The sequence below is a fragment of the Microcaecilia unicolor genome, chromosome 7, assembly GCF_901765095.1.
Source record: "Microcaecilia unicolor chromosome 7, aMicUni1.1, whole genome shotgun sequence".
Lineage (NCBI taxonomy): Eukaryota > Metazoa > Chordata > Amphibia > Gymnophiona > Siphonopidae > Microcaecilia > Microcaecilia unicolor.
The window spans coordinates 309,574,760-309,601,065 of record NC_044037.1 but is presented as its reverse complement, the minus strand read 5'-3'; the positions used below and the strand labels follow the sequence as shown (position 1 = coordinate 309,601,065).

The window sequence follows — 26,306 nt, the reverse complement described above, 5'->3', positions numbered from 1 at the left end:
TATGTTTGGTGGGCTCTAATGTTTTAGTGGGGGGATCAGGCACTGGGGAGTGAGGCTGTAAGATGTTGGACTCTGAGGTTCTATGGAGGGGGGATTTCTAGGGCAGGGGGAATGGAGACTGGCTTTTTGCTGAAGAAGAGACTGAGTGTTTTTGGGTTCAAGAGATCCATAGGTGATTGTTGGGGATAGGGCTGCTGAGAGACAGAGGTGGACTGGGGTAGGTCCGCTGCCGCTGGGTCCCCCCCCCCCCCCCCCCCCCCCCCCCACACACACACACAATCGGGACGCAGCCGCAGAACCCAACCCTCACTCACTCTTGGGCTGCCACTAGATCCTGGAGCCGGGCCCCCCCTTGGAGGCCAGAAAGGAGCAGACGCACTGATGTGGGGGCCCCTACCCTTCTACGTGAGTGTGTCTGGTCCTCCCATGCCTCGGGGGGGGGGGGGGGGGGCAATGCTGCAATCTTGCATGCTTCAGTGTGCTGATACCGGTTTCCAATAGGAGCAAGAGAGAGACACATCCCGGGGCCCGGTGCTGGTGCCCCCCCTTGGAGGCCGGGCCTGGGGAATTTTGTCCCCCTGTCTCCGCGGCCCTGGTTGGGAAAGGACTTTGAGTTCTAGCACTATGGGTATGTAGTTAGTGATGCATACTGGAGGTAGGACATTGGGGTATGGATTTTCTGAAGTGACATTCTTCCTCTGTTTGCCCTCATTTGATTTTAGCTTCGATGCATCCCTCTGCACTGCCTCCAGGGTCTAAGATCTATTTACTCGCAACTTGAGATCTTGATTTGCTCAAAGTGTATCATTACGTTAGAGGTGAGTCTCTGTGTGTAGGTGTTTCCTTTTCATCAGTAGACACATGGCACCCTGGCTCTTCCCCACACCCAGTACTGTTTTTAGCCCTCTCACAGCACAATTAAATGGTGGGTGGGTGACATTTGGAACATTTGAGAACCTGATAGGTGGGTCCCATTGATGGACGTGTTGGTGAGAGAAAGTCCTGCTGTGTTCTCCTTTGGCGTCCTCTTAACTATGGCTACTGACATCTTTATTACCCCAGTGTAATTCTACTTTTATATCTCTGTTCACTGTCAGTCAAGTTGTCTTCCTGCCTATCCATATTTCATAAGGTGTTACCGTACTTTCACATTTATTGCTATTGACGTTCAATTACACAAGTAGTTTTAATAGGAGGCCAGGAGAGAGAGGCGAGTGCTGTAGTTACAAAGTTGACTCAGCTTACCACAGCAAGACAGAAAACATCCAGGAGAAACCTGTTGAACAAAGATTGAACTATTCATAGATGCGGATATGAAATCAGAAGGGAGAGAGGTATCTAGAATGATGCTTGCATTTTGAAATGTACCAGAAGATCTACAGTAAGCACTTGGATTAAGCTATGAGGTGGTAAAGGAAAGTTGGAAAAAGCAGGGAAAAGGAATTTGCATTCAGTTGCAAAACATCCCTCTTCGATGTTAGAGGTATGCTATAAAGAGCTGGCTGGAGATGGCTCAGACACTTCATCTGCATTTGCCGGTTTTTAACAGCCGCTCTGATGCCTTTCCTGCAGATTTAAACCAGTGGTACCTGCCCTGCACTTATCCCACGGCTAAGGATGATGGTAGAAACCATGTAAAGCCTTTAGAGAAAGTAACATGCCTGGTCCAGTAGTAGTCGGCACTGAACTTGTTCATGGATCCATTGCAGCAGGAGATAAAGCAGAGAAAAGAATAAAAAAAAATTGAAAGGACTAAAATTTAGTGTACTGCAGAAGACAAAAAGGAGATAATAAGACTGTGAAGGAAATACAGTTCAGACCAAATATTTTAGAAAAGCATTTGTAAATAACAGCACTAAGTCTAGAGGGAAGATGTCTGATCACTGATCCCAAAGTCCAAAATTCTCTCTTACTGATAAGCAATATGCACCATCAGAAATATATAAAAAGGGACAGTTTATTTAGCAAGATAATAGAGATAAATAGCAAATGATGTTAAATATTTTCTACTATTAACACTAGTGGCTTAGGCACCTGTCGGGGACTATGAGCCCACCGACATACACAGATGAGTGCCACTAGTCTTAATAATAGAAATGTGTGGGGCAGATATGTGAATTATAAGCAAGATATAGTTTTGTAATTACCGGGAGAAAATATTAAATGTTAATACACATTTAGGAAGGGTTGGGGGTTGAGTCTATGATTAAAACGGAAACGAGCAGAGGTTCACCTTACAGGTGAAGTGAAACTTGCCCCCCAGAAATGCCAAAAGGTCATCCCGCAGATTTCTCAATTTGCACTTCCCTAGCTGTAAAGGACTGAAATACAAGCTGATACATGCCACAACCTTTTCCTACATGAGCATGCAGTTGTGGAATGTATTACCTACAGCCCTGAAAGCGATTGATGAAATAACTAACTTCCGCAAATCTTTGAAGACACATCTCTTCAACAAGGCCTACAAAGAGAACCCATAACCTTACACAACTACCTCACCATTCCACCCAATCATTAAAGTGTACCTTCTATCCTGCCTAACACCTTCCCTCTCTCTTCCCTTACTCAATCTTTGTACATCACCAATTGTATCTGATATCATGGAATGATTATGTCATAACCAAACTCTGTAAGCCACATTGAGCCTGCAAATAGGTGGGAAAATGTGGGATACAAATGTAACAAATAAATAACTATATGAGACTCTCCCCTGATAATCAATATATGGAGGCGTTCTAGAGTCAGTCCCAGTTAGTTCTCTACCATTTTTGTTTTGTATTTTGATATCCTAGAAATAAGCAGTGGATTTCCCCAAGTCCAATTTAATAATGGTCTATGGACTATTCCTTTAGGAAGACATCCAAAGCTTTTTTTTTTTTTAAACCCCACTAAGCTAACTTCTTTTACTACATTCTCTGGCCACATTTTCTCTGATTCGTTTTAAATTTACTACTTTTTAGCTTCATTGCGTGCCCCTTGGTCCTAGTATTTCTGGAAAGAGTAAACAAGCAATTCACTTCTACCCGTTCCACTCTACTCATTGTTTTATAGGCCTCTTATTATATCTTTCCTCAGTCGTCCATTCTCCAAACTGAAGAGCCCTAGTCACTTCAGCCTTTATCATTTTTGTCACCCTTCTCTATACCTCTTCTAATTCCACTGTATCTTTTTTGAGATGCGATGACCAGATTTGAACACAATATTTGAGGTGTGGTCGCACCATGAACCTCACTTTTGTTTTCATTCCTTTCCTAATAAAACCTAACATTCTATTTGCTTTCTTAGCCGCCACAGCACACTGAGCAGAGAGTTTCAACATATCAACGATAACACTTAGATCCCTTTCCTGGCTGGTGACTCCTATTTTGGAACCTGCATTATGTAGCTATAATTCGGGTTCCTCTTTCCCACATGCATCACTTTGCACTTGCTCACATTAAACATCTTCCATTTAGATGCCCAGTCTCCCAGTCTCGTAAGGTCCTCTTGTAATTTTCTACAATTCTCTTCTGATTTAACAACTTTCAATAACTTTGTGTCGTCGGCAAATTTAATTACCTCACTAGTTACTCCCATCTCTAGGTCATTTATAAATGTTAAAAAGCAGCAAGCAGACCCCTGGGAGTCCCATTTTCTACCGTTCTCCACTGAGAATACTGACCATTTAACCCTACTCTGTTTTCTATCTTTTAACCAGTTTTTAATCCACAATAAGAGACTACCTCCTATCCCATGACTCCCCAATTTCCTCTGGAGTCTTTCATGAGGTACTTTGTCAAACGCCTTCTGAAAATCCTGATACACAATATTGAACGACTGGCCTTTATCCACGTTTGTTCTCCCCTTCAAAGAAATGTAATAGATTGAGGCAAGATTTCCCTTCACTAAATCAATGTTGACTTTGTCTCATCCATGCTTTTGAATATACTCTGTAATTTTGTTCTTTATAATACTCTTTCATTTTGCCCAGCACCAACGTCAGGCACACTGGTCTGTAATTTCCCAGATCTCCTCTAGAACCTTTTTTAAAAATTAGTCACCCCCAAGGGGACGTAGTCTGCTTGTTAATGCCTGATAAATAGTGGAATAATGGAGAGTATGGGTAGCCTGGGGTAGTAAATTTAGTCTAGAGTGGAATTCTGCTTGCAAGTGGGGGGAGGTATTGGGTGGGGGGTTGGAGGGGTTGAGTGAGATGTATATGGCTAAAGCTTGGCAGTGCTCTAGAGCTTTGATGTTTAGTTTTCTGAGAATTTGTGATAAGCACTATTTCACCTAACGAGGTATTTAAAGTGTATGATATCAGGAACAAAAGTCATTTAACATCTAATATTAGCACTTGCCAAGGAATTGTTAAGAGGGGAGGGGGGAGGAAAATGGGGAAGAAAAGTGTTTGGCGATGTTGAATATGTTGTAAGAATGCTGTTTTGTATATCAAGCAATGCTAAATGAATATTTTAAGTTAATTTGTATTGTGATAATCGTCAATAAAACAGTTTAAACATAAAAAATTAGTCACCCTCCAATCTTCCAGTACCATGCTTAATTTTAAAGATAAATTATATATTAATAACAGTAGGTCTGCAAGTTCATTTTTCACTTCTATCAGTACTGGGGGATGAATACTATCTGGTCCGTTAGATTTGTTACTTTCCAGTTGTCAAATTGAGCCATTACATCCTCCACGTTTATAGAGATTTCATTCTGTTTCTCTGACTTGCCAGCTTTGAATACCATTTCTGGCACCGGTATCTCTCCCAAATCTTCCTTTGTGAACTTCATAAGTATTGCCACATTGAGATAGACCAAAGGTCCAAGCCCAGCATCCTGTTTCCAACAGTGGCCAATCCAGGACACAAATACCTAGCAAGATCCGCAAAAAAGCTCAGAAATAAGCAGTGGAATTTCCCTAGTCAATTTAATAATGGTATATGGACTTTTCCTTTAGGAAGCTGTCCAAACCCGTTTTAAATCCCGCTGAGCTAACCGCCTTTACCACATTCTCTGGCAATGAATTCCAGAGTTTAATTACACGTTGAGTGAAGAAAACTTTTCTCCGATTTGTATTAAATTTACTACTTTGTAGCTTCATCGCATGCCCCCCTAGTCCTAGTATTTTTGGAAAGAGTAAACAACGATTCACGTCTACCTGTTCCACTACACTCATTATTTTTTAGACCTCCTACCATATCTCCCCTCAGCCATCTTTTCTCCAAACTGAAGAGCCCTAGCTGGTTTATCCTTTCCTCATAGGGAAGTCATCCCATCCCCTTTATCATTTTAGTCGCCCTTCTTAGTACCTTTTTTAATTCCACTATATCTTTTTTTTTTTTTTTTTTTTTTTGAGATGCGGTGACCAGAATTGAACACAATATTCGAGGTGCGGTTGCACCATGGACCGATACAAAGGCATTATAACGTCCTCACTTTTGTTAATCCTATTACTAGCAGTTTGCCTACTTACAAGTTTCTCAGTGATTGTATTTTATGCTTAAATTTCATCATTTTAATATTGTTACACTGTTAACACAATGTAAGTTAATTATATCAATCTATACTTGTACATCACCTTGGATGAATTGAAAAGACAGTTAATTCATCATAAAATCTTCATTTATTTTATTCTGCCTACAGCTAAGCGGATCACAAAGATAAATAATAAAATCACAAACAGAAGTCTGAACAAGTCCATAGCAAAGGAATTAACCTCATAGCTTCATTGATTTTCAGGGATCTCCTTCTTCAGATGTGTGCTTAAGATTTCCTTAACAGTAGCAGTATTGACAGTTTGCAGAATCTTAACCTGTATTTATAATCCACCAACAGTAAGTTTCTCGGATTGGCAGAATATACATTTTATTCGATATGGGAGGATAGGCAGGATGAAGTTGACTTGACAGTGAACAGAGGTGTGAGCAGAAGAACTGCATTTTTGTAAAATTATGCAAATGAAGATCTGTGTGGTCATCCAGTCTGCCCTTCAAGGTGGCCGAAGTTGTACCTTCTGCTCTTTGCAGGTTACAACCACCTGTGCCTTGTTTAAAGGTCATTTAAGTTTTGCTTTGATTACATACTGTAGCAACGAAGGCAATAGCCACAGATAATATCCAAATAACATCAAAAAAGCCATGTGCTGTGGAATCCTTAGTGTCTCAACTCATAAGAGAGGTCTAATGGTTAGTGTAGTGTGCTTTGATCCTGTCAAGCTGGGTTAGATTCCCACTGCAGCTCCTTGTGACCTTGAGCAAATCACGTAACCCTCCATTGCCCTAGATACAAAAAAAGATTGTGAGCATTCTAGGGACAGAGAAAAGGTACCTGCATGCGTGTACAGCTTCGTATGTCTAGTAGCGCTATAGAAATGATTAGTAATAGTAAGTGTTTGGACTTTTCTCTCCTCATGCACCCGTTACTAGAATAACTTATTTAATGTACAAGAAGTTACTGCTTCTGCTGTGGTCTCCCTTATTAGCGAGCACCTTCACTCCTCCTTCCAGGTATGTAAAAAGTATATTGACCTCTACGTGTTTATATACTGTTATGTTCCTCAGTTAATTTGAGCCATTTGATTGCACAGTTTGTCAAGTAGTAATCACTATGTGAATACTGTTTGTATTTTATGTTCTTGTATGTCTTTGCAGGAGATGATCTCTCTTTGCGCAGGAGACCTTAGCTCAGCCCTCCCCTGGTTGGAATTACATACCTTAAATTTCAGCTACAATCGCATCTCTGCCTTGGATCACTCGCTGGTGAGTGTGCTAGTGCACAATTTAATGTTTTCCTGAGAACAATGCAGAGAAGTGTACTTAATTTGCATGTTGACATGAAAGATTCTTTTGAAAGCTTTCTTAGTTTATCAGCATGTGTGGTAATTGTAGGGGGATCAGATAAGGTTTAGATACGTTTAGGGAGTAGAGAAGCCCATCACCTGGCTCTTGGCTCACTAATAAATATGTACCATCAGAATTCTGTACAGTATAATAGTTTAGTTAATATAACAAAGTAGATGCAACAGTGAAATCCTAATCGTAGATACTCAGAATTCCTATCATTAATTCTGAGATCTAGCACAGATGAGCAGCGTCGCTCGGTTCACACATACACTCCTGGCAAATATAGGTATCTATCTGTCCACAGAGTGATCACAAAACTAAACTGTGTAATCTGAAGTGGCAGTGCATTATCAGGCACATCATTGGATCTTCAGGTAGTAGTTGGGTGGAAGGGAGCAGAGCTTGATCTTTCTCTCCCTTGCTGTCTCTGAACGCAACTTCTGAACAGACACCATTTTGGTTTTCATGAAGTAGCTTTCAGAGACAATTTTACCCTGATGCAGCCTGTTGGTGAAACATGACTCATGTTGGTTAAGTAAATAATACCATAATAAGTTGGGCATACGTCTCCCACCCAACTCCACAGGGCCCCACATTACTTTTTTAGCCAACCTCGACTGGTGACCTCCCCAGACGAAGCCAGAAATTTCAGACTGAAGCTTCAAAAGCTCCGATCTTGGCACCAATAGGGGTAAAGATTGAAACAAAAACAATAAACGAGGCAGTAAATTCATTTTCACCGCTGAAATTCTACCCCACCATGACAGCCATCCCTCTTTCCAGCCCACCAGTTCCCTACGTAACTGTCATAACAAAGGGGTCTAATTAAATACATATAACTTAGATAAATCTTTAGGAATCTGGATGCCCAAATACCGAAAACTGACACCCGCCCATCAAAAAGCAAACTAACTGCGCAACCTTTCCACCTCATCTGTAATAGTAAACCCTAATAGTTCTGGTTTGTCATTATTAATCTTAAAACCCGATAGCTTCCCAAACCTATTACTCTCCTGAATTATAATGGGTAGGGTCAGCATTGGTAAATTCGCATAGAACAAAACATCGTCTGCGAACAGCGCAATTTTATGCTACTACTACTACTACTACTTAGCATTTCTATAGCGCTGCCAGGGTTACGCAGCGCTGTTCAAGTTTAAACATGGGGAAGGACAGTCCCTGCTCAAGAGAGCTCCCTACCCCTTATCCGAATCCACCTTATATCAGACAGAAGCTGAACCCTATTAGCCAAAGGCTCTATCGATAATGCAAATAGCATAGGCGAGAGCAGGCAGCCCTACCTAGTCCCCCTCTGAATAGAAAATATGGAGGAATATCACCCGTATACTTTAATTTGGGCTACTGGAGCAGTATAAAGACACTGCAACCAAGCAATAAATTTAGGTCCAAAACCCATATTCCTCAGAACTTCCTACAAGTAGGGCCATTCCACCCTATCAAACGCCTTTTCAGCATCCGTCGTTAACAAAACTAATGAATCCCCTTGGTCCTGCACCCCCCCCCCCCCCCCCCCCCCCCCACATAACATTCAGTGTTCTGCGAATGTTATTGGCTACTTGACGTCGGGGCTCAAAACCAGATTGATCAGTGTGGACTAGCTGTGGGAGCAGCCTTCCCAACCGATTAGCCAGTAGCTTGGCTAGGATCTTCACATCAACATTAAGCAGGGATATCGGTCTATAAGAACCGCACACTGTGGGATCCTTCCCAGGTTTCAGAATCACTGAGATCCCCGTTTCCTGCATACTCGACGAGAAAGGGTCTCCTAAAAAACAGACATTGCCAACCCGTCTCAAGATAGGAACCAATTCAGGAGCAAATATCTTGTAAAATTTTGCTGTATACTACTACTACTACTACTACATAACATTTCTAGAGCGCTACTAGGGTTACGCAGCGCTGTACAATTTAACAAAGAGAGACAGTCCCTGCTCAAAGACCCCCCTTAAGCTCTTTTATCACCCTTAAAATCTCGTCAACTGAGAGAGGCTCCTCCAACCAATCTCGATCTGCCTCGCTTAATTTATGTAATCCAACTCTTGCTAGAAAATCTGAGATCTCCGGAAGCGGAGTGTCTCCTCCCTTGGAATATAACTCAGTATGAAACTGAACAAACCTTTTCCGGATGTCCCCGTCCCGGTAATATAAATATCCCCAGGACCCTTGATCTTAGTAATTGTCTGCAGTACCCTACGCTTCCTCAGATGTCGGGCCAACATTCTACCTGCCTTATTGCTGAATTCATAAAATTTCTGCTGGAGAAGGTGCCTGTGATTCTTCATCTGTTCCACCTAAAACCTCTGAAGTTCCCGCCTACAGTTTATATTAAATACTGTTTGGTCACTTCCAGCTTGATGCTGCTGTTCCAGACGCACCAGCTCCCTCTTTCTTCTTCACGCTTGTGCCTGGCCCCCACTTAATAAGGTTACCCCGTACCACCGCCTTTAACGCATCCCAAAGAATACCATCAGTGACCTCCCCATTATCATTAAGGTCCAGATAGAATTTAATAATCTGTCTTATATCCTGACATATCTTCACTTCCCCAATATTGATTCATTAAGCCTTCAATATGTAAGGCGCTTTCTTCCTGTAACCCCCTCAATTGAATCCATACTGGGGCATGATCAGAAGAAGCATGTATGCTTTCTATATCTGACTCTGGCATCTGGTCGCACAATGAGCGGCTACATCACAAAATGTCAGTTCTGGTATAGAACTGTTGAGCATGTGAATAGAATGAAAAAGACCCCTGCCCTGGGTGTTGTAGTGTCCAGACATCTAACAAATCCTTAATCAGTTTCAACAATTTCTCTCTATGAACGAGAACAGTACCCCCTCCCCCCTTAGAATGATCTAAATTATATACCGTTAAGTTAGTCTCCCCCCATTATCACTTGTCCTGAAACAAAAGTCTTTCCCTTAAACATTCAAAATAATCCCCCTGCCCACTATTGGGAGCATATAAATTAACGAAAGTAACTGATTGTGCATACAAACGCCCCACAACCGCTAAACACCTCCCCTGAGAATCCTGAAAAACCCTCTCCTTAACAAAGGGTTAAAATATATCGCCAGGCCACCTGTCCTACCCCCCCCCTTGTTTCTGCATGTGTAAAACATTGGCTGTACACTCTGCTATTAAGTAATGCCACATCTTTTTTCCTTATGAGTTTCCTGTAGAAGGACCACATCGCATTGAAATCTCTTCAATTCCCGAAAAATAATACTTTGTTTCCCTGGATCATTCATACCATTGACATTCCATGAACACACCGGCCAGAAATTTCCCTGAGGAAGAGCATCATCGCCGGAACAGTCTTACATTCATACCTAAGGATCACCCCCCAAAAAAAATCCCTTCACCAAACATCACCGTCTCTCTACTCTCAACTCTTACCCACGCCCCATGTACTTCCCCCTCATATACACTCCTACTACTACTATTACTATTTAACATTTCTAAAGCGCTACCAGGGTTGCGCAGCACAGTACAATTAACAAAGAAGGACAGTCCCTGCTCAAAGGAGCTTACAATCTAAAGGACAAAAAGTGCAGTCAATCAAGATTGAGGCAGTCTAGATTTCCTGGATAGAGGTACAATGGTTAGGTGCCGAAAGCGACATTGAAGAGGTGGGCTTTGAGCAAGGATTTGAAGATGCGTAGGGAGGGGATTTTGGCATACTCCATACACTCGTACAACTGCAAGCCCCCCAACATTTACCAAACTTGTAAATTTTACCAGCTGCAAGCTGGCCAAACCCTTTGTATAGGAACAGACTCAGTCCCAATGTCTCCCAATTGTAAGCCAGATCCACCCGGGTTCCCCTCAGGTAGCCAAGTTGTCCTGATGGCGATCCACCAAAGATGAATGACCTCCGCCTCTACGAACTTTCTTCCACGTGGATTTAACAGGGGAACTCGGGACATGTGTTTTAGTGGCAGAGGCCGGCAGTTCTGCGCACCCTGACTCCTATAAAGCCTTCCAGGCATCTTCCATAAACTGTACTCAACGGGACTGAACTCCCACAGAAAATTGTAATCCAAAAGGAAAAAGCCACTTGTATCGCAAGCCAGCTTTCTGAAAGTATTCAGTCACCTCGCAAAACTGACGATGACGCTGGAGAGTTGTCCTCGCCAAATCCTGAAAAACCCATATAGTGCAGTTCCATTTTTTTAAAATTTTATTTTTATACATTTACAAAGTAATTCAAGGAATTATACTTGAATAGAAAGTGTTAAACTAGTAATTAAACACACAGGAAAAAATTATTACACTTTTTCAACACTAAGTCCACATTACAAAGGGAAGATATCACACTGGAGGTAAAAGAGGAAAAAATAAAAATTTCTAAGAATTCAGCATCTAGGAGAGTTTGGGCATAATTAACATTAATTAGTTCTTTATGTTCTTTTAGAGGTTACAAAAGTTGTTAAATGAAATGGATCCATGAAAACAAACTTTTGTGTATTATAAACTACAATACACTTGCAGGAAAATCTGAGATAAAATGTGCCTCCCAGCCGCAGAACCTCTCGTTTCAATATCAGAAATTGTTTGCGTTTCTTTTGTGTATCCTTCGAAACATCCGGGAATACCGATATCTTAAGTCCCAGAAACAATTTATCCTTACTTTTGAAGAACATTTTGAGCAGCCATTGTTTATCTGGCAAGGTTATCAATAGAAATCAAACAAAATAAAACATGGAAAAGAAAATAAGATGATACCTTTTTTATTGGACATAACTTAGTACATTTCTTGATTAGCTTTCAAAGGTTGCCCTTCTTCGTCAGATCGGAAATAAGCAAATGTGGTAGCAGATAGTATATATAAGAGAAACATCAAAGCATTACTTTGACAGTCTGACAGAGTGGGAGGGTGGGGGTATGCATGGGGACATCAAAGCATTTCATTGATATTCTAACAGGATGGGTGTTGGTAGGTGAGAGGAGGGTAATAAACAGAGAAATACAGCTTTATGGTTTATAATGGGTTAGAAAACCCAGATCCTTATTAAGTCCTGTTTGTTGGGTGTCAAAATATTCAATCATTCTTATTTCAAAGGTCTTACGTTCCTGTATTGTTTTAAAATTACCTTTCAGTATTCTTACTATCTGGCAATAAAGCCATCACGGCCACCAAAGTTGCCGCGGTGGCTTGTTCTGTATCTGATGTTTCAAGGAAATTTGTTACATCTAAAGATATTTCTTGTTGTGGTAATGGATCACATTGTTTCTGAGGAACATAATAAAATAATAAAGGGTGGTAAGTTAGTCTCTGGAATCTCAAGAACTTTTTTAAGGTACCGTTTCAACATTTCCACCGGACTTATCATCTTTACTCTTGGGAAAGTGCAGTTGTTCCATTTAATGTCACCCATTGGTCCTTTTTTACTCCCGCTTCGACGGAGCTGGCAAGTCAAGCAGCCATTTCCTAGTGGTGATGTCACTTCCTCCAGTAATATGTAATTTATCCTTAAAATCGAGCGTGGTACCAGAAGATTGGAGGGTGGTCAATGTAACGCCGATTTTTTTAAAAAGGTTCCAGAGGTGATCTGGGAAATTATTGACCAATGAGTCTGACGTCAGTGCCGGGCAAAATGGTAGAGACTATTATAAAGAACAAAATTACACAGCATATTCAAAAGCATGGATTAATGAGACAAAGTCAACATGGATTTAGTGAAGGGAAGTCTTGCCTCACCAATCTACTACATTTCTTTGAAGGGGTGAACAAACATGTGGATAAAGGTGAGCCAGTTGATATTGTGTATCTGGATTTTCAGAAGGCGTTTGACTAAGTACTTAATGAAAGACTCCAGAGGAAATTGGAGAGTATTGGGATAGGAGGTGGTGTTCAATTGTGGATTAAAAACTGGTTAAAAGATAGAAAACAGAGAGTAGGGTTAAATGGTCAGTATTCTCAATGGAGAAGGATAGTTAGTGGGGTTCCCCAGGGGTCTGTGCTGGGACCACTGCTTTTTACCATATTTATAAATGACCTAGAGATGGGAGTAACTAGTGAGGTAATTAAATTTGCTGATGACACAAAGTTATTCGAAGTTGATACATCGTTGGAGGATTGTGAAAAATTGCAAGAGGACTTTACGAGACTGGGAGACTGGGTGTCTAAATGGCAGATGACGTTTAATGTAAGCAAGTGCAAAGTGATGCACGTGGGAAAGAGAAACCCGAATTATAGCTACGTCATTCAAGGTTCCACGTTAGGAGTCACAGACCAAGAAAGGGATCTAGGTGTCGTTGTTGATGATACGTTGAAACCTTCTGCTCAGTGTGCTGCTGCGGCTAAGAAAGCAAATAGAATGTTAGGTATTATTAGGAAAGGAAAACAAAAATGAGGATGTTATAATGCCTATGTATCAATCCATGGTGCGACCGCACATCAAATACTGTGTTCAATTCTGGTTCGCCACATCTCAAAAAAGATATAGTGGAATTAGAAAAGGTGCAGAGAAGGACGATGAAATGATAAAGGGGATGGGACGAGTTTCCTATAAGGAAAGGCTAAAGTGGCTAGGGCTCTTTAGCTTGGAAAAAAGGCGGCTGAGGGGAGATATGATAGAGGTTTGTAAAATAATGAGTGGAGTTGAATGGGTAGATGTGAAGCATCTGTTTACCCTTTCCAAAAATACTAGGACTAGGGGGCATGCGATGAAGCTACAATGTAGTAAATTTAAAACGAATCTGAGATTTTTTCTTCACTCAGCGTGTAATTAAACTCGAATTCATTGCCATAGAATGTGGTAAAGGCAGTTAGCGGAGTTTAAAAAAGGTTTGGATGGCTTCCTAAAGGAAAAGTCCATAGACCATTATTATTAAATGGACTTGGGGAAAATCCACTATTTCTGGGATAAGCAGCATAAAATGTTTTTACTTTTTTGGGATCTTGCCAGGTATTTGTGATCTGGATTGGCTACTGTTGGAAACAGGATGCTGGGTTTGATGGACCTTTAGTCTGTCCCTCTTCTCAATCTACACCTCTTCCCTGGGCTCCCTGATCTCATCTCATGGTTTCCAGTATCATCTCTATGCTGATGACACCCAACTGTATCTCTCCACACCAGACATCACCGCGGAGACCCAGGCAAAGGTATCGGCCTGCTTATCCGACATTGCTGCCTGGATGTCCAACCGCCACCTGAAACTGAACATGTCCAAGACCGAGCTTATCGTCTTTCCACCAAAACCCACTTCTCCTCTTCCTCCACTTTCTATCTCAGTTGATAACACCCTCATCCTCCCCGTCTCATCTGCCCGCAACCTCGGAGTCATCTTTGACTCCTCTCTTTCCTTCTCTGCGCATATCCAGCAGATAGCCAAGACCTGTCGCTTCTTCCTCTTTAACATCAGCAAAATTCGCCCTTTCCTCTCTGAACACACCACCCGAACTCTCGTCCACGCTCTCATTACCTCTCGCCTGGACTACTGCAACTTACTCCTCACCGGCCTCCCACTTAGCCATCTATCCCCCCTTCAGTCTGTTCAGAACTCTGCTGCACGTCTCATATTCCGCCAGAACCGATATACTCATATCACCCCTCTCCTCAGGTCACTTCACTGGCTTCCGATCAGATACCGCATTCAATTCAAGCTTCTCCTTCTTACCTACAAATGCACTCAGTCTGCTGCCCCTCCCGTAACCTCCGTTCACAGGATAAATCCCTCCTCTCAGTACCCTTCTCCACCACCGCCAACTCCAGGCTCCGCTCATTCTGCCTCGCCTCACCCTATGCTTGGAACAACCTTCCTGAACCCTTACGCCAAGCCCCCTCCCTGCCCATCTTCAAGTCTTTGCTTAAAGCCCACCTCTTCAATGCTGCGTTCGGCACCTAACCCTTACCGTTCAGTGAATCCAGACTGCCCCAATTTGACTGCCCCGATCGGACCGACCGTTCACTTGTCTATTAGATTGTAAGCTCTTTGAGCAGGGACTGTCTCTCTTTGTTAAATTGTACAGCGCTGCGTAACCCTAGTAGCGCTCTAGAAATGTTAAGTAGTAGTAGTAGTATGGCAATACTTATGTACTTATGTAATCTTTCATAACTGAAGTAAGCATGTCCTACTTCAGGGTAAATGCTGGCTTTTCCTACCTCCACAGCTAGGCTCTTTAAATACTTTTTCCTCTTTTTATAGTCCTGTACCTAGATCAGCATTCAAAACCTGTTGCATCTTACTGTTAAGCTTTGTATTATCCATACAGTTAGTTGTCCAAACATTTCTGATCCCCCACCCCCCTGCTTGTTCACATTTGGGTTTTAATCTTGATATTATCTTGTCTCACCATTACTGTACTTTGTGTTGCTTTTAATTTCTGTATTTCTTATTGTCTCATGGTTCTGCTTTCAGCAATTACTGAATGTTCTGAAAGTCCTGGATCTGAGTCACAATTCCCTGCAGCAGTGTGCTGAGTATTTAATGGTGAGTTCGTCCACATTGCTTGACTGCATATTGAATGTGATTTGAGGAAATGGCCACGAAAGTATGTACTTGCATACATTACTTTTTGTATGGTGAGAGTACAAATGATTCTCGGGGTGCAGAAAATTGGAGACATAGAAGGCAATTTCCGATTATGGCGTTTTACTGAAAATGTCTCAACCCATCTAGCTCGCAGCCATAATCTAACCAGAAAAAGGTCTATATTTCTGCTTTGATTATGGCTTTGTTTTATATGGTCAACAAACAAAACAGCGAAGATGACAAAAGAAAAAAATTAAAAATTTAAAAACACAAGAATTTAAAAATATATATATAACCAAATGTAGAGCGTCAACACTTGGTTGTTGAAATCAAAAAAGAAACTTTATTTATCAATGGATAGCAGGGAGAAAGGGACTCGACACAGCTGTGTTTCGGCCATACAGGCCTGCGTCAGGAGTCTATACACATCAAAACACATAAACAATATAAAATGAATAAAACATATAAATGTTAAAACATATAATAATATAGAGGGACATTACAAATGGCTAAACTTTCTATTATAAGAGATGTTATCAGATGAAAACAGGTTTAGAAAACAGAAATAAATTTCACAAACTTATTGCACCTCATATCAAAAACAGTTGTGCTCTAAGGAGGGTACATGAATATAAAAATAATATATGAATATCAAAAATGCAAAATAGCATACTGTTAACTGTACACATTAATATGTATATCATATCAAAACACAAAATACTATTAAATGTACACAATGTTATATGTATATATAAACCTAATGGTTATTAAACTCACTAGGTAGCAACCATTGTACAATACACCAATTAAGAACTAACAAAGGTAAAATAGAGTGGATGTACAAGAGCAGTACCCAATATCAATTAAAGTATCAATTCATTTATATTAATTTTTATATGAGCAGTATCAAATATGGTATTTTAAAAAATATAAATATGAACAAAAATCAACTGATTTTTTTTATGTGTAATAAAGAAGAAAAATAGATATAGAGAAACATAATTTACCTTCTCACTGTATGTTGATCTCTTATACTATCCAAATTTGAGGGAATGTATATATCTACAAAAAATCACGTCATAATAAAAATAAAATTTTATACTCTGCTAAGAATCAAATCTAAGAAGAGTGATCATATGGTAACTTATATACGCTGTGTTTTGAGTTTGGGGTAATAAGACAGATCAGTATGTTGCAAATGTTTGTCATTGCCATAGAGGAACCATTATTATTAAACTGGATGGCTTCTTTTGGGAAATAAAATGAAATGCGCTAGTTATGTAAAAAAACGTTATAAAGGGTAGCAAAACAGGTGACACATTGTCACCAACCTTCCCTTCATGCTGACATACATCACTGGATATTGTTACACAGAACAACTCCAAACTGCATAACATATTGATATAACAAAACGGAACTCGTATCTGAATCCATTTTTTTAACAAAAATTACTTATCAATATAACAAAAAGGAGCTCGTGTCTGAATCCATTTTTTTAACAAAAATTACTTATCAGTACATTAAACTCCATGTAGATATATTTCTATCAGCTCTAGGAATGCACTAGTTATGTCGAAAAACGTAGCAAATAAAGTGAAACATTGCCGCTAAACTTCACCAGCCCCAACTCCATCCCTGTATTTCCTTCCTTGTCTCCAGGCCATTCTGTCTCTTACTTTCTACCCTTATTTATTTATTTGTTTGTGACATTTATATCCCACATTATCCCAACCAAGTTTGAGTTCAGTGTGGCTTACAATAAACAGTAGAGGATACATAACAAAGAATAATGCATAAGAAAGTCATTTGTAAGAATCCAATTTTACAATACAGTATCGTAAACGTAATGGGTTAGCTATGGATGTTTTAACATTTAAAAAATCTATTATGAATGAGAAATTGTACATGAAGTAAAGAGAAAGTTAATGGTAAATAGAGTAAGAACCACTTCAGGTAATAATTAGTTGTTTGAGATATGGTTGTTCTTTGGGAGGGTTTGTTTGAATAGGAACGATTTGAGGATTTTGTGGATTCTAGTATATTCCTGTATATTTCTTATTTCTTACTACCTATTGCGTGTCCTTGACCAAATTAACTTTCTACCCTCACTCAACCCCTTCAGAGTCCTCTCTCCTTCCTCTCTCATACTTGTCCACAGAACCCCATCCTGTCCTCTGTCACAGGACAAGCGATCAGAAACTAAAAATACTAATGCAGACTACATTTCTTGTCTGGTGATTTTATTTTTCTAATCATTTTGTTCCCAGTCTGGTTCTGTTTCCCTCCCTCTGTGTGTGTAACTACTTCCAGGATCTCCTGTCTCTTTTCTATTTCTTTTATCGCCTCCTTTCTTCGCTTGCTACTCTACTTCTATCTTTAGCGTTGATCTTTTAAGTTCAGCTTTCTTCCAATTTTCTGCCGCCTTCTCAAAGCTTTCTGGTTTTCCACCTCTTTCATCTATATGCTGCATTCCCCCCAACTTTTCTTCCATGTGCAGCATTTCCTCCCTCCCCACGGACCCTACAAACTTGCTATAATCCTGGCACTGCCAATAGCAGTCAGATCAAGCTCCCTTCAGCAGCTCCAAGGGATGGACCCTGGACATGGCCAGAGACAGCTAGAAATGATCGTTGCCAGCAGTGCCGGTGAACACAGCTGGTTTGTTGGGCCCACAGGGAGGGGGACGGGGACATAGAGAGATAGGAAGGTGATGGCGAACTTGCAGGAGGGGAAGAGAGGATAGAAAGAGGTAAGGAGAGATGCCCAGACCTATAAAAGGGAATGGGAGAGGGAGGTAAGGATGTTTGGGGTGGCAAGGCAATTTCTTGGAGTGGCATCCTGACGTCCTTAATGGAAGCGTACAAGGGGCTGTGCCAAAAAAGCTTGAAAATGGCCAAAAACCTTATCTAAGATGCTCATGGGGAAAAGTACACCTTGGCAGCAACAGTTGCAGGTGAGAACTTATACAAAGTCACTTAGACGAGAATCCTGTCTTGATACAAGCTCTGGTGATGCAAACAGACTGAGGTGGTCTTTCATGACAGTGGTAGGTGGGAAGAGACACACATGTGCATGAAGCAGCTCAAAAGCTTCTAGTAATTACTAAGCTGGAGCTGCTTTGCATGTTGTATGCTGTGAAGACTTGATATCTTGCTTGTACTCGGTGAAAATATGTGAATAGAGCATAGTAAATCCCTAATGCAGTTCATTGTGTCTAGGAAATGCACGATGACTGAGTATCTGGGAGTGGGGGTAATGAATTTGAGGTCTCTAAAAGCTGTGGAGTGAGAGAGTTGTGGATCAGGAGAAAAGGAGTGTATAGCAGGAAGATGGGAAGGGGGTGGTGGTGGTAGTTGATGATAAATTGATATGGGGAGTGGAAATAGTGGAAGCAGAAGTTCAGGGAGAAGGGAGTGAAGGAAAGTGTGTTGAATACAGAGAGGGGGAAAAAGAAAAGAAGGTGTAGTGGAGTGAAAATAAAGTAGAAAAAGGGAATTTTGGTTTGTGGAAAGTCTACAGTATAGAGGCATAGCTACCATTGAGTGAGCCAGGGCTCAGGGCTGCCAAATGGTAGAGGCCTCTTAGAATTGCACCTTCCTTTCCTCCCCCCACCTCACCACGCTGGGGTCCAGCATTGTTGCACCCACCCCTTGCTGGTCCTCCACATGTGACAGCATGCTGAAACCTGCTTCTGGCCGGTGGGGCCTTTCCTGTATGCTTCCTGTCTCTCTGATGCAACTTCCTGGGGGGGCAGGACATGCACAGGCAGGGCTCCACCAGCCAGAGGGGGGGAGGCTGGAGCAATGTCGGACCTAGGGGAGGTGGAGATGGAACAATGTTGGACCCATTCGGCTGTGGGAGAGAGGGCAGAGGAATTGAAAAGGGAGGGGGTGGAAAGATGCTGAACTGGCCTTTGAGTGGGGTCAGAGGGGTAGGGCTGTTGAACTTGGGGGGGGTAGAGCAGATGAAAAAGAGAGGGACCTGGAGCAAAGGGGAAGAGAGGAGAGAGATGGTGGACTGAAGTGGAGGGGGGGGGGGGGTGGAGAGAAGAGAGAGTCTGGAGCCAAGGGGAGGGAGGAGGGAGCAGAGAAGACTGGACCAGGGGATAGAGGGGAACAGATGCCAGACCAGCAGAGAGATGGGGAGAGATGCCATACCACAAAGGGTCAGGTGGGTGCAGGACAAAGGGAAGGGAGAAGCTGGACATGGGGGAGGGACAGGGACACTGTTCCTGCAGGGGACATGGACACAGAGAAGAGATATTGAACATGGGAGAATAGGGACAGGCAGGATGGATAGGGACACACAGAAAAGATAAATGCTGGACAAAGAGAGAAGAAGTGTCAAAAGGACAGGAGACCCTGAAGAAAAAGTGAGAAAAGCAGAAGAGACACTAGGACTAAAGGAATTGCTAGGACAAGGAGGAGATATCCCACAGCCTTGCAACACGTTATGTAATGCCAGGGTTTTGTTTTTCAGGCTCTCACAGAGTTAGAATACCTGAATCTTGCATATAATTATTTATCATCGGTGCCGGTCCTGAGCCTGCGATCTCAGACTCTCTTAGTTACTCTTGTGCTGCGGAACAATGAGCTGGAAAACATTGATGGTAAGATTTTACTATTACTGCTAATCATTTCTGTAGCTCTACTAGATGTACACAGCACTGTACACTAAACATATACAAGAAGTGAAGCGCAGAATTGTGAAATATTAATGGGGAGGTTCTGAGGGGTGCAGCACTTGAAAATGTTAATTGTGAGACAGGAATGGGTGCAGAGGTTGTTTTTTTTTTTTTTTAAGTAGAGATTCCAGAGGGGGAAGGCCTGAGTGTTGTAAAGTAATTAAGCTGGCATCCTGCTGGAGGCCATGCAGAGCTGAAGATATGAATGGACCAAGTACAAGTTGCAGGAGCAGTGGTGGTTTGATGGGGAAGTGGAGTTGCTAAGATGAAACTACCCTAAATTCTACCGCTGTTGCTAGACTCGTATGCAAAGCTTCAAAATTTGATAGTGCATTCCCCAGTATTATCTTAATTACATTGGCTACTAATCAAAGCCAGAACCATCTTTAAAACATGTACAATCATCTACAAAACTATCAATGGAATGAGCCCGGATTACATGGTGAAGCTGATAGATTTACCTACCTTCAGTATGGCTACTAGATCAAGAAACTATCTCATACGTTTTACTAGAAATAAATCCATATTGATTAGAGATTTCTCACACACAGGTTCAAAATGGTGGAACTCCATCCCTAGTGAGAATGAAAAGGATTACCAACTATCTAATATTTCACAAATTTCTCAAGACTTTCCTTTTTAACACATTTTTGCATTGTTAGACAATGAACTAAACAGCAAATGTTATCTCTATTTGTTTGGCCTTTTTAAAAATCTGAGTGTTTGTTTTCTTCATACTTGTAAAAATATATTGCATGCATTTCTAGTCTTAATTATTGTAAGCCACATAGTACTGAATAATTAACATTCGGGTTATGTGGGATATAAGCACCAATAAATAAGTTTTGAATGAGTTCATGGGCTTGATGGTGGTGAGTTGTAGGAGTGGGGGAATGGGCTTGGTGGTGGTGAGTTGTAGGAGTGGGGAATGGGCTTGATGATGGTGAGTTGTAGGAGTGGGGGGATGGGCTTGATGGTGGTGAGTTGTAGGAGTGGGGGAATGGGCTTGATGGTGGTGAGTTGTAGGAGTGGGGGAATGGGCTTGATGGTGGTGAGTTGTAGGAGTGGGGGAATGGGCTTGATGATGGTGAGTTGTAGGAGTGGGGGAATGGGCTTGATGATGGTGAGTTGTAGGAGTGGGGAATGGGCTTTGATGATGGTGACTTGTAGGAGTGGGGAATGGGCTTTTGATGGTGGTGAGTTGTAGGAGTGGGGAATGGGCTTTTGATGGTGGTGAGTTGTAGGAGTGGGGAATGGGCTTTTGATGGTGGTGAGTTGTAGGAGTGGGGAATGGGCTTTTGATGGTGGTGAGTTGTAGGAGTAGGGGAATGGGCTTTTGATGGTGGTGAGTTGTAGGAGTGGGGGAATGGGCTTGATGGTGGTGAGTTGTAGGAGTGGGGAATGGGCTTTTGATGGTGGTGAGTTGTAGGAGTGGGGGAATGGGCTTTTGATGGTGGTGAGTTGTAGGAGTGGGGAGTGGGCTTTTGATGGTGGTGAGTTGTAGGAGTAGGGGAATGGGCTTGATGGTGGTGAGTTGTAGGAGTGGGGGAATGGGCTTGATGGTGGTGAGTTGTAGGAGTGGGGGAATGGGCTTTTGATGGTGGTGAGTTGTAGGAGTGGGGGAATGGGCTTTTGATGGTGGTGAGTTGTAGGAGTGGGGGAATGGGCTTTTGATGGTGGTGAGTTGTAGGAGTGGGGGAATGGGCTTTTGATGGTGGTGAGTTGTAGGAGTGGGGGAATGGGCTTGCTGGTGGTGAGTTGTAGGAGTGGGGGAATGGGCTTTTGATGGTGGTGAGTTGTAGGAGTGGGGGAATGGGCTTTTGATGGTGGTGAGTTGTAAGAGTGGGGGAATGGGCTTGATGGTGGTGAGTTGTAGGAGTGGGGGAATGGGCTTGATGGTGGTGCTCTCCCTTCAATCCACGTTTGGAGTCTAACCTCTCTTTTTGTGACTAGGTGTGGAACAGCTTGTGAATTTGCAGCATGTGGATTTATCATACAACCTGCTCCTGAAACATGCTGTGTTAGCGCCTCTCTCCTCCCTGCACAAGATGAAGACGGTGAGATGGGAGGCCCTGATCATTGAGGGATGGTAATTAGAGGTTTGAGGAGTAGCTGCTTTTCCTTGGATGCCTGGAGGGGGATTAGCTGACAGGTGAATGACTGTGTTTATGTTAGTCCTACTAAGCAGATTGTCTAAGGGAGTTAGCAAGAAATGTGCAGTCAGGTAATATGTTGGACGCGTACATTACATTGTTCAGTGAGAGTGTCATTTTATTTACTGGTGATAGACAACCTCTTGAAATAATCAGGCTTCATTCTGAGTCATGTACAGATAAACACGTATGCATTTATGCTTTCCTGGTTAGAGAAGGATTCTGATATGCTGACGAAGTCCTGTGCTTTTCAATGAAGTCTGGCCAGTGACGTATCATGTCAGTCAACACAATATCTGCAATAACCGAGGTGTCTATAGCAATGAAAACCACCCAGAAAACACTAAAACTCGGTGAGAAAACTGAGGTTTGTGAGGCTGAAACTTAGAGAGCAGGATGGCTGATTTTTTTCCATCAACAAGCAGGACTGAGTCAAGGTCACAAGGGGGTCTGGCATTGCACATCACTGGGACATAACTTATGAGGAAAGGCTGAAGCGGCTAGGGCTCTTCAGCTTGGAGAAAAGGTGGCTGAGGGGAGATATGGTAGGAGGTCTAAAAAATAATGAGTGTAGTGGAACAGGTAGACGTGAAGTGTCTGTTTACTCTTTCCAAAAATACTAGGACTAGGGGGCATGCAATGAAGCTACAAAGTTGTAAATTTAAAACTAATCGTAGAAACGTTTTCTTCACTCAACGTGTAATTAAACTCTGGAACTTGTTGCCAGAGAATGTGGTAAAGGCGGTTAGCTTAGCAGGGTTTAGCAGCTATAGGAAAAGTCCATAGACCATTATTAAATGGACTTGGGGAAAATCTACTGCTTATTTCTGGGATAAGCAGCATAAAATGTTTTGTACTTTTTTGGGATCTTGCCAGGTATTTGTGACCTGGATTGGCCACTGTTGGAAACAGGATGCTGGGCTTGATGGACCTTTGGTCTGTCCCAATATGGCAATACTTATGTACTTTTATTGTGTATCTGGATTTTCAAAAGGCGTTTGACAAAGTACCTCATGAAAGACTCCAGAGGAAAATGGTAAGTCATGGGATACGAGGTAGTGTACTATTGTGGATTAAAAACTGGTTGAAAGATAGAAAACAGAGAGTAGGACTAAACGGTCAGTATTAAGTATTAAGGCCTTTTATACACTAAATCCTGACTATCTGTCAAATCTAACTATTCCTTACACTGCCACACGAACCCTTAGATCCCTGACAGATAACAGGTTAGTGATTCCTCCTCTTGCTAGGGCTAGATGGGAATCTACACGGAATTCGGCTTTTTTCTATCTGTCTCCCTCTCTTTGGAATGGCCTTCCAAAAGAGATCAGACTTGAGAAATCTTACTTTCATTTTCGGAAACTTTTGAAAACCTTCTACTTTATCGAGTATGTAGATCAGAATTTAGAATAATGGAAGAAAGGTTATAAATGGGCATCTGTAATATATACTAAGTCAAAACTGTATTATCTGTCTGTGTAGATTATATTATGTATTTAATTTTGTATCTGCAGTGTTCTCCTGTGTATTAATCATGAGTTATATTGTTTTCATCTTATGTAGCTAGTTTGTTGGGTTTGCTGTGCTTTCCTGTAATGATTGGAGTTCTAATGTTTGTCCAATTTGTACTTATTGTACTGCTTTTTTTTTTTTTTTTTTTATAAATTGTAAACCGTTCTGTCTTGCAGTAGCAATAAGATACGGTATATAAATTGATGTAAATAAATAAAATAAATAAAATAAATAAATTACATAAGTATTGCCATACTGGGACAGACTGAAGGTACATCAATCCCAGTATCCTGTTTCTAACAGTGGCCAATCCTGGTCACAAGTACCTGGTAAGATCCCAGAAAAGTACAATACATTTTATACTGCTTATCCTAGAAATAATAAAAAAAAAAAAATGCAAAATGGCAATGTTCCACCTTTATATTCTGTGGCATTCACAATCTGTGGTTGGTGGAAACACCAACAGAATGCAGTGCTACTGCTTATTACGGGAACGTCTCATCCAGTCACGGAGGCAATTTCAATCACGTCAGAGCAACAGTTTAATATATTTTTTGAGTGACTGTTTGCTGCACTTTAGGTGGTTGGGGGCTGTCAATGATTACAAAATTGTCACAGTTGTAGGCTTATCACTGACGTGATTGAAATTGCCTCCGTGACTGGATGAGACGTTCCCGTAATAAGCAGTAGCACTGCATTCTGTTGGTGTTTCCACCAACCACAGATTGTGTATCCTGGAAATAAGCAGTGGATTTTCCCCAAGCCCATTTTAATAATGGTCTATGGACCCTCCAGGCTTCAGGTACTATGGATGATTTTAACGAATGGTTAGGTCAGTAACAGCAGATCAGCAATTTCATGTTTGAGTTCTTTCAGTACCCTGGGGTGTATACCATCTGGTCCAGGTGAGTTATCACTGTTTAATTTTGTCGTTTTTGCTCAATACATCTTCCAGGTTCACCAAGATTTCTTTCAGTTCCTCCGCATCACCACCCTTAAACCATTTCTGGTTCTTGTAGATCTCTTACATCTTCCGTAAAGACAGATGCAAAGAATTGATTCAGTCTTTCCGCTGTGGCCTTGCTCTCTCTGGGTGCCTCTTTTGCTCCTTCATGATCTAATGGTTGCACGGATTCCCTCATAGGCTTTCTGCTTCTAATGTACCTGAAAAACTTATTACTGTGAGTTTTTGCCTCTGTGGCAAGTTTTTCTTCATATTCTGTTTTAGCTTTCTTTATCAGTGCTTTGCATCTAACTTGGCAGTACTTATGTTGCTTCTTATTTTCTTTGTTCTGGTCCTTTTTTCATTCTTTGAAGGATGTTTTTTTTTTTTGCTCTAATAGCCTCCTTTATGTCACCTTTTAACCATACTGGCTGTTTGCTGTTCTTTATACCTTTGTAGCTACTTGGAATGCATCTAGCCTGTGCTTCCAAGATGTTTTTAGGAATATCCATACCCGATTTAGTCCTAACATTTGCGGCTGATCTTTTTAGCTTTTTTTTTTTTTTTTGTTTAGACCATTTTCCTCATTTTATCAGTGACCCTTTCAAAAATTAAAAGCTGCTAGAGTAGATTTCCTTTGAAACTTCACTCCAGATATTAGCCCAAATTTGATCATCTTATGGTCACTGTTTTCCAGCGGATCCAACACCATTATCTCTTATTCAGTGCCCTGCATTCCACTAAGGACTAGATCTAAAATAGCTTCCCTTCTTGTCGGTTCCTGGATTATTTGCCCCAAGTAGTTTCAAAGCTGCTGTATCTCCATTTTAAATGTTTGTGCCAGCAGCCTTGCTCCATTCTGGTTAAGGTAGACTCCATCCTTTTGGAATAGGCTTCCCATTTCCCAAAATGTTGCCCAGTTCCTAACAAATGCATATCCCTCATTCCTGCATGATCTTCTCAACCACACATTGAGACTTCAGGCCCTTTCTTACTTATTACTTACTAGTAAAAAAGCCCCGTTTCTGATGCAAATGAAACGGGGGGCTAGCAATGTTTTCTTCTGTGTGCATGTGGGAGTGTGTGTGTCCCTGCCCTCTGGCCTCTCTCCCCTCCCCCCTCTGAGTCCTTCACTGTTACAGAGCCAGCGATTTGATTTCGTGCTCTGCTGTTTTCCTTCACTGACTGTCTTACAGAGAGGGCGGGGCAGACACTCATAGGGAAACCGGATATCTCGCCCCCTTCACACTTCCGGCTGGAGGCTTCATAGAACGTTGGTTTTGCCTTATATAGAGAGAGATAGTATTTCTTTAAGGGTATTCATTGCTCATTTGTTTTATTGCATAGTCCAGTGGAGGAGGGAGGGGTTAAGTAACAAGTGGGGGGTTTAAATGTATATATCACTTTAAAAATTAGAGGTTCCTGTATGGGCCGTTATGTTTGAGAAGCAATTTTTTTTACTTAGTGTATATTTTGCTTATGTTCGATGCCTCAGAAATAATGTCACAAGACTGTTCGGAGCTCTGAATTTCAAGAACTGCATCTTTGATGTAATGTGTACTTCCTTGTTTTTCAAATTAGAATGTCCAGAACATAGAAACATGTGTAGTAACATAGATGTTGGCAGATAAAGACCTGTACCGTCCATCCAGTCTATCCAACAAGATAAAACTCATAAGGT

The 26,306-nt window shown here is 41.6% G+C and overlaps 1 protein-coding gene across 3 annotated transcripts in view; it reads left to right on the top strand.

The window, feature by feature from the left end:
* Nucleotides 1-26,306, top strand: part of LOC115474687 (serine/threonine-protein kinase 11-interacting protein-like) — a 115,341-nt gene that overhangs the window by 15,290 nt on the left and 73,745 nt on the right. For 2 of the 3 annotated variants that reach the window (XM_030210292.1, XM_030210291.1), the window contains exons 5-9: nt 723-818; nt 6,639-6,746; nt 15,220-15,291; nt 19,813-19,942; nt 21,971-22,074. In XM_030210292.1, the coding sequence (XP_030066152.1) occupies nt 723-818; nt 6,639-6,746; nt 15,220-15,291; nt 19,813-19,942; nt 21,971-22,074 (510 nt within the window). The remainder of the gene's footprint in view (nt 1-722; nt 819-6,638; nt 6,747-15,219; nt 15,292-19,812; nt 19,943-21,970; nt 22,075-26,306) is intronic. The other variant, XM_030210293.1, reaches the window with a different exon arrangement.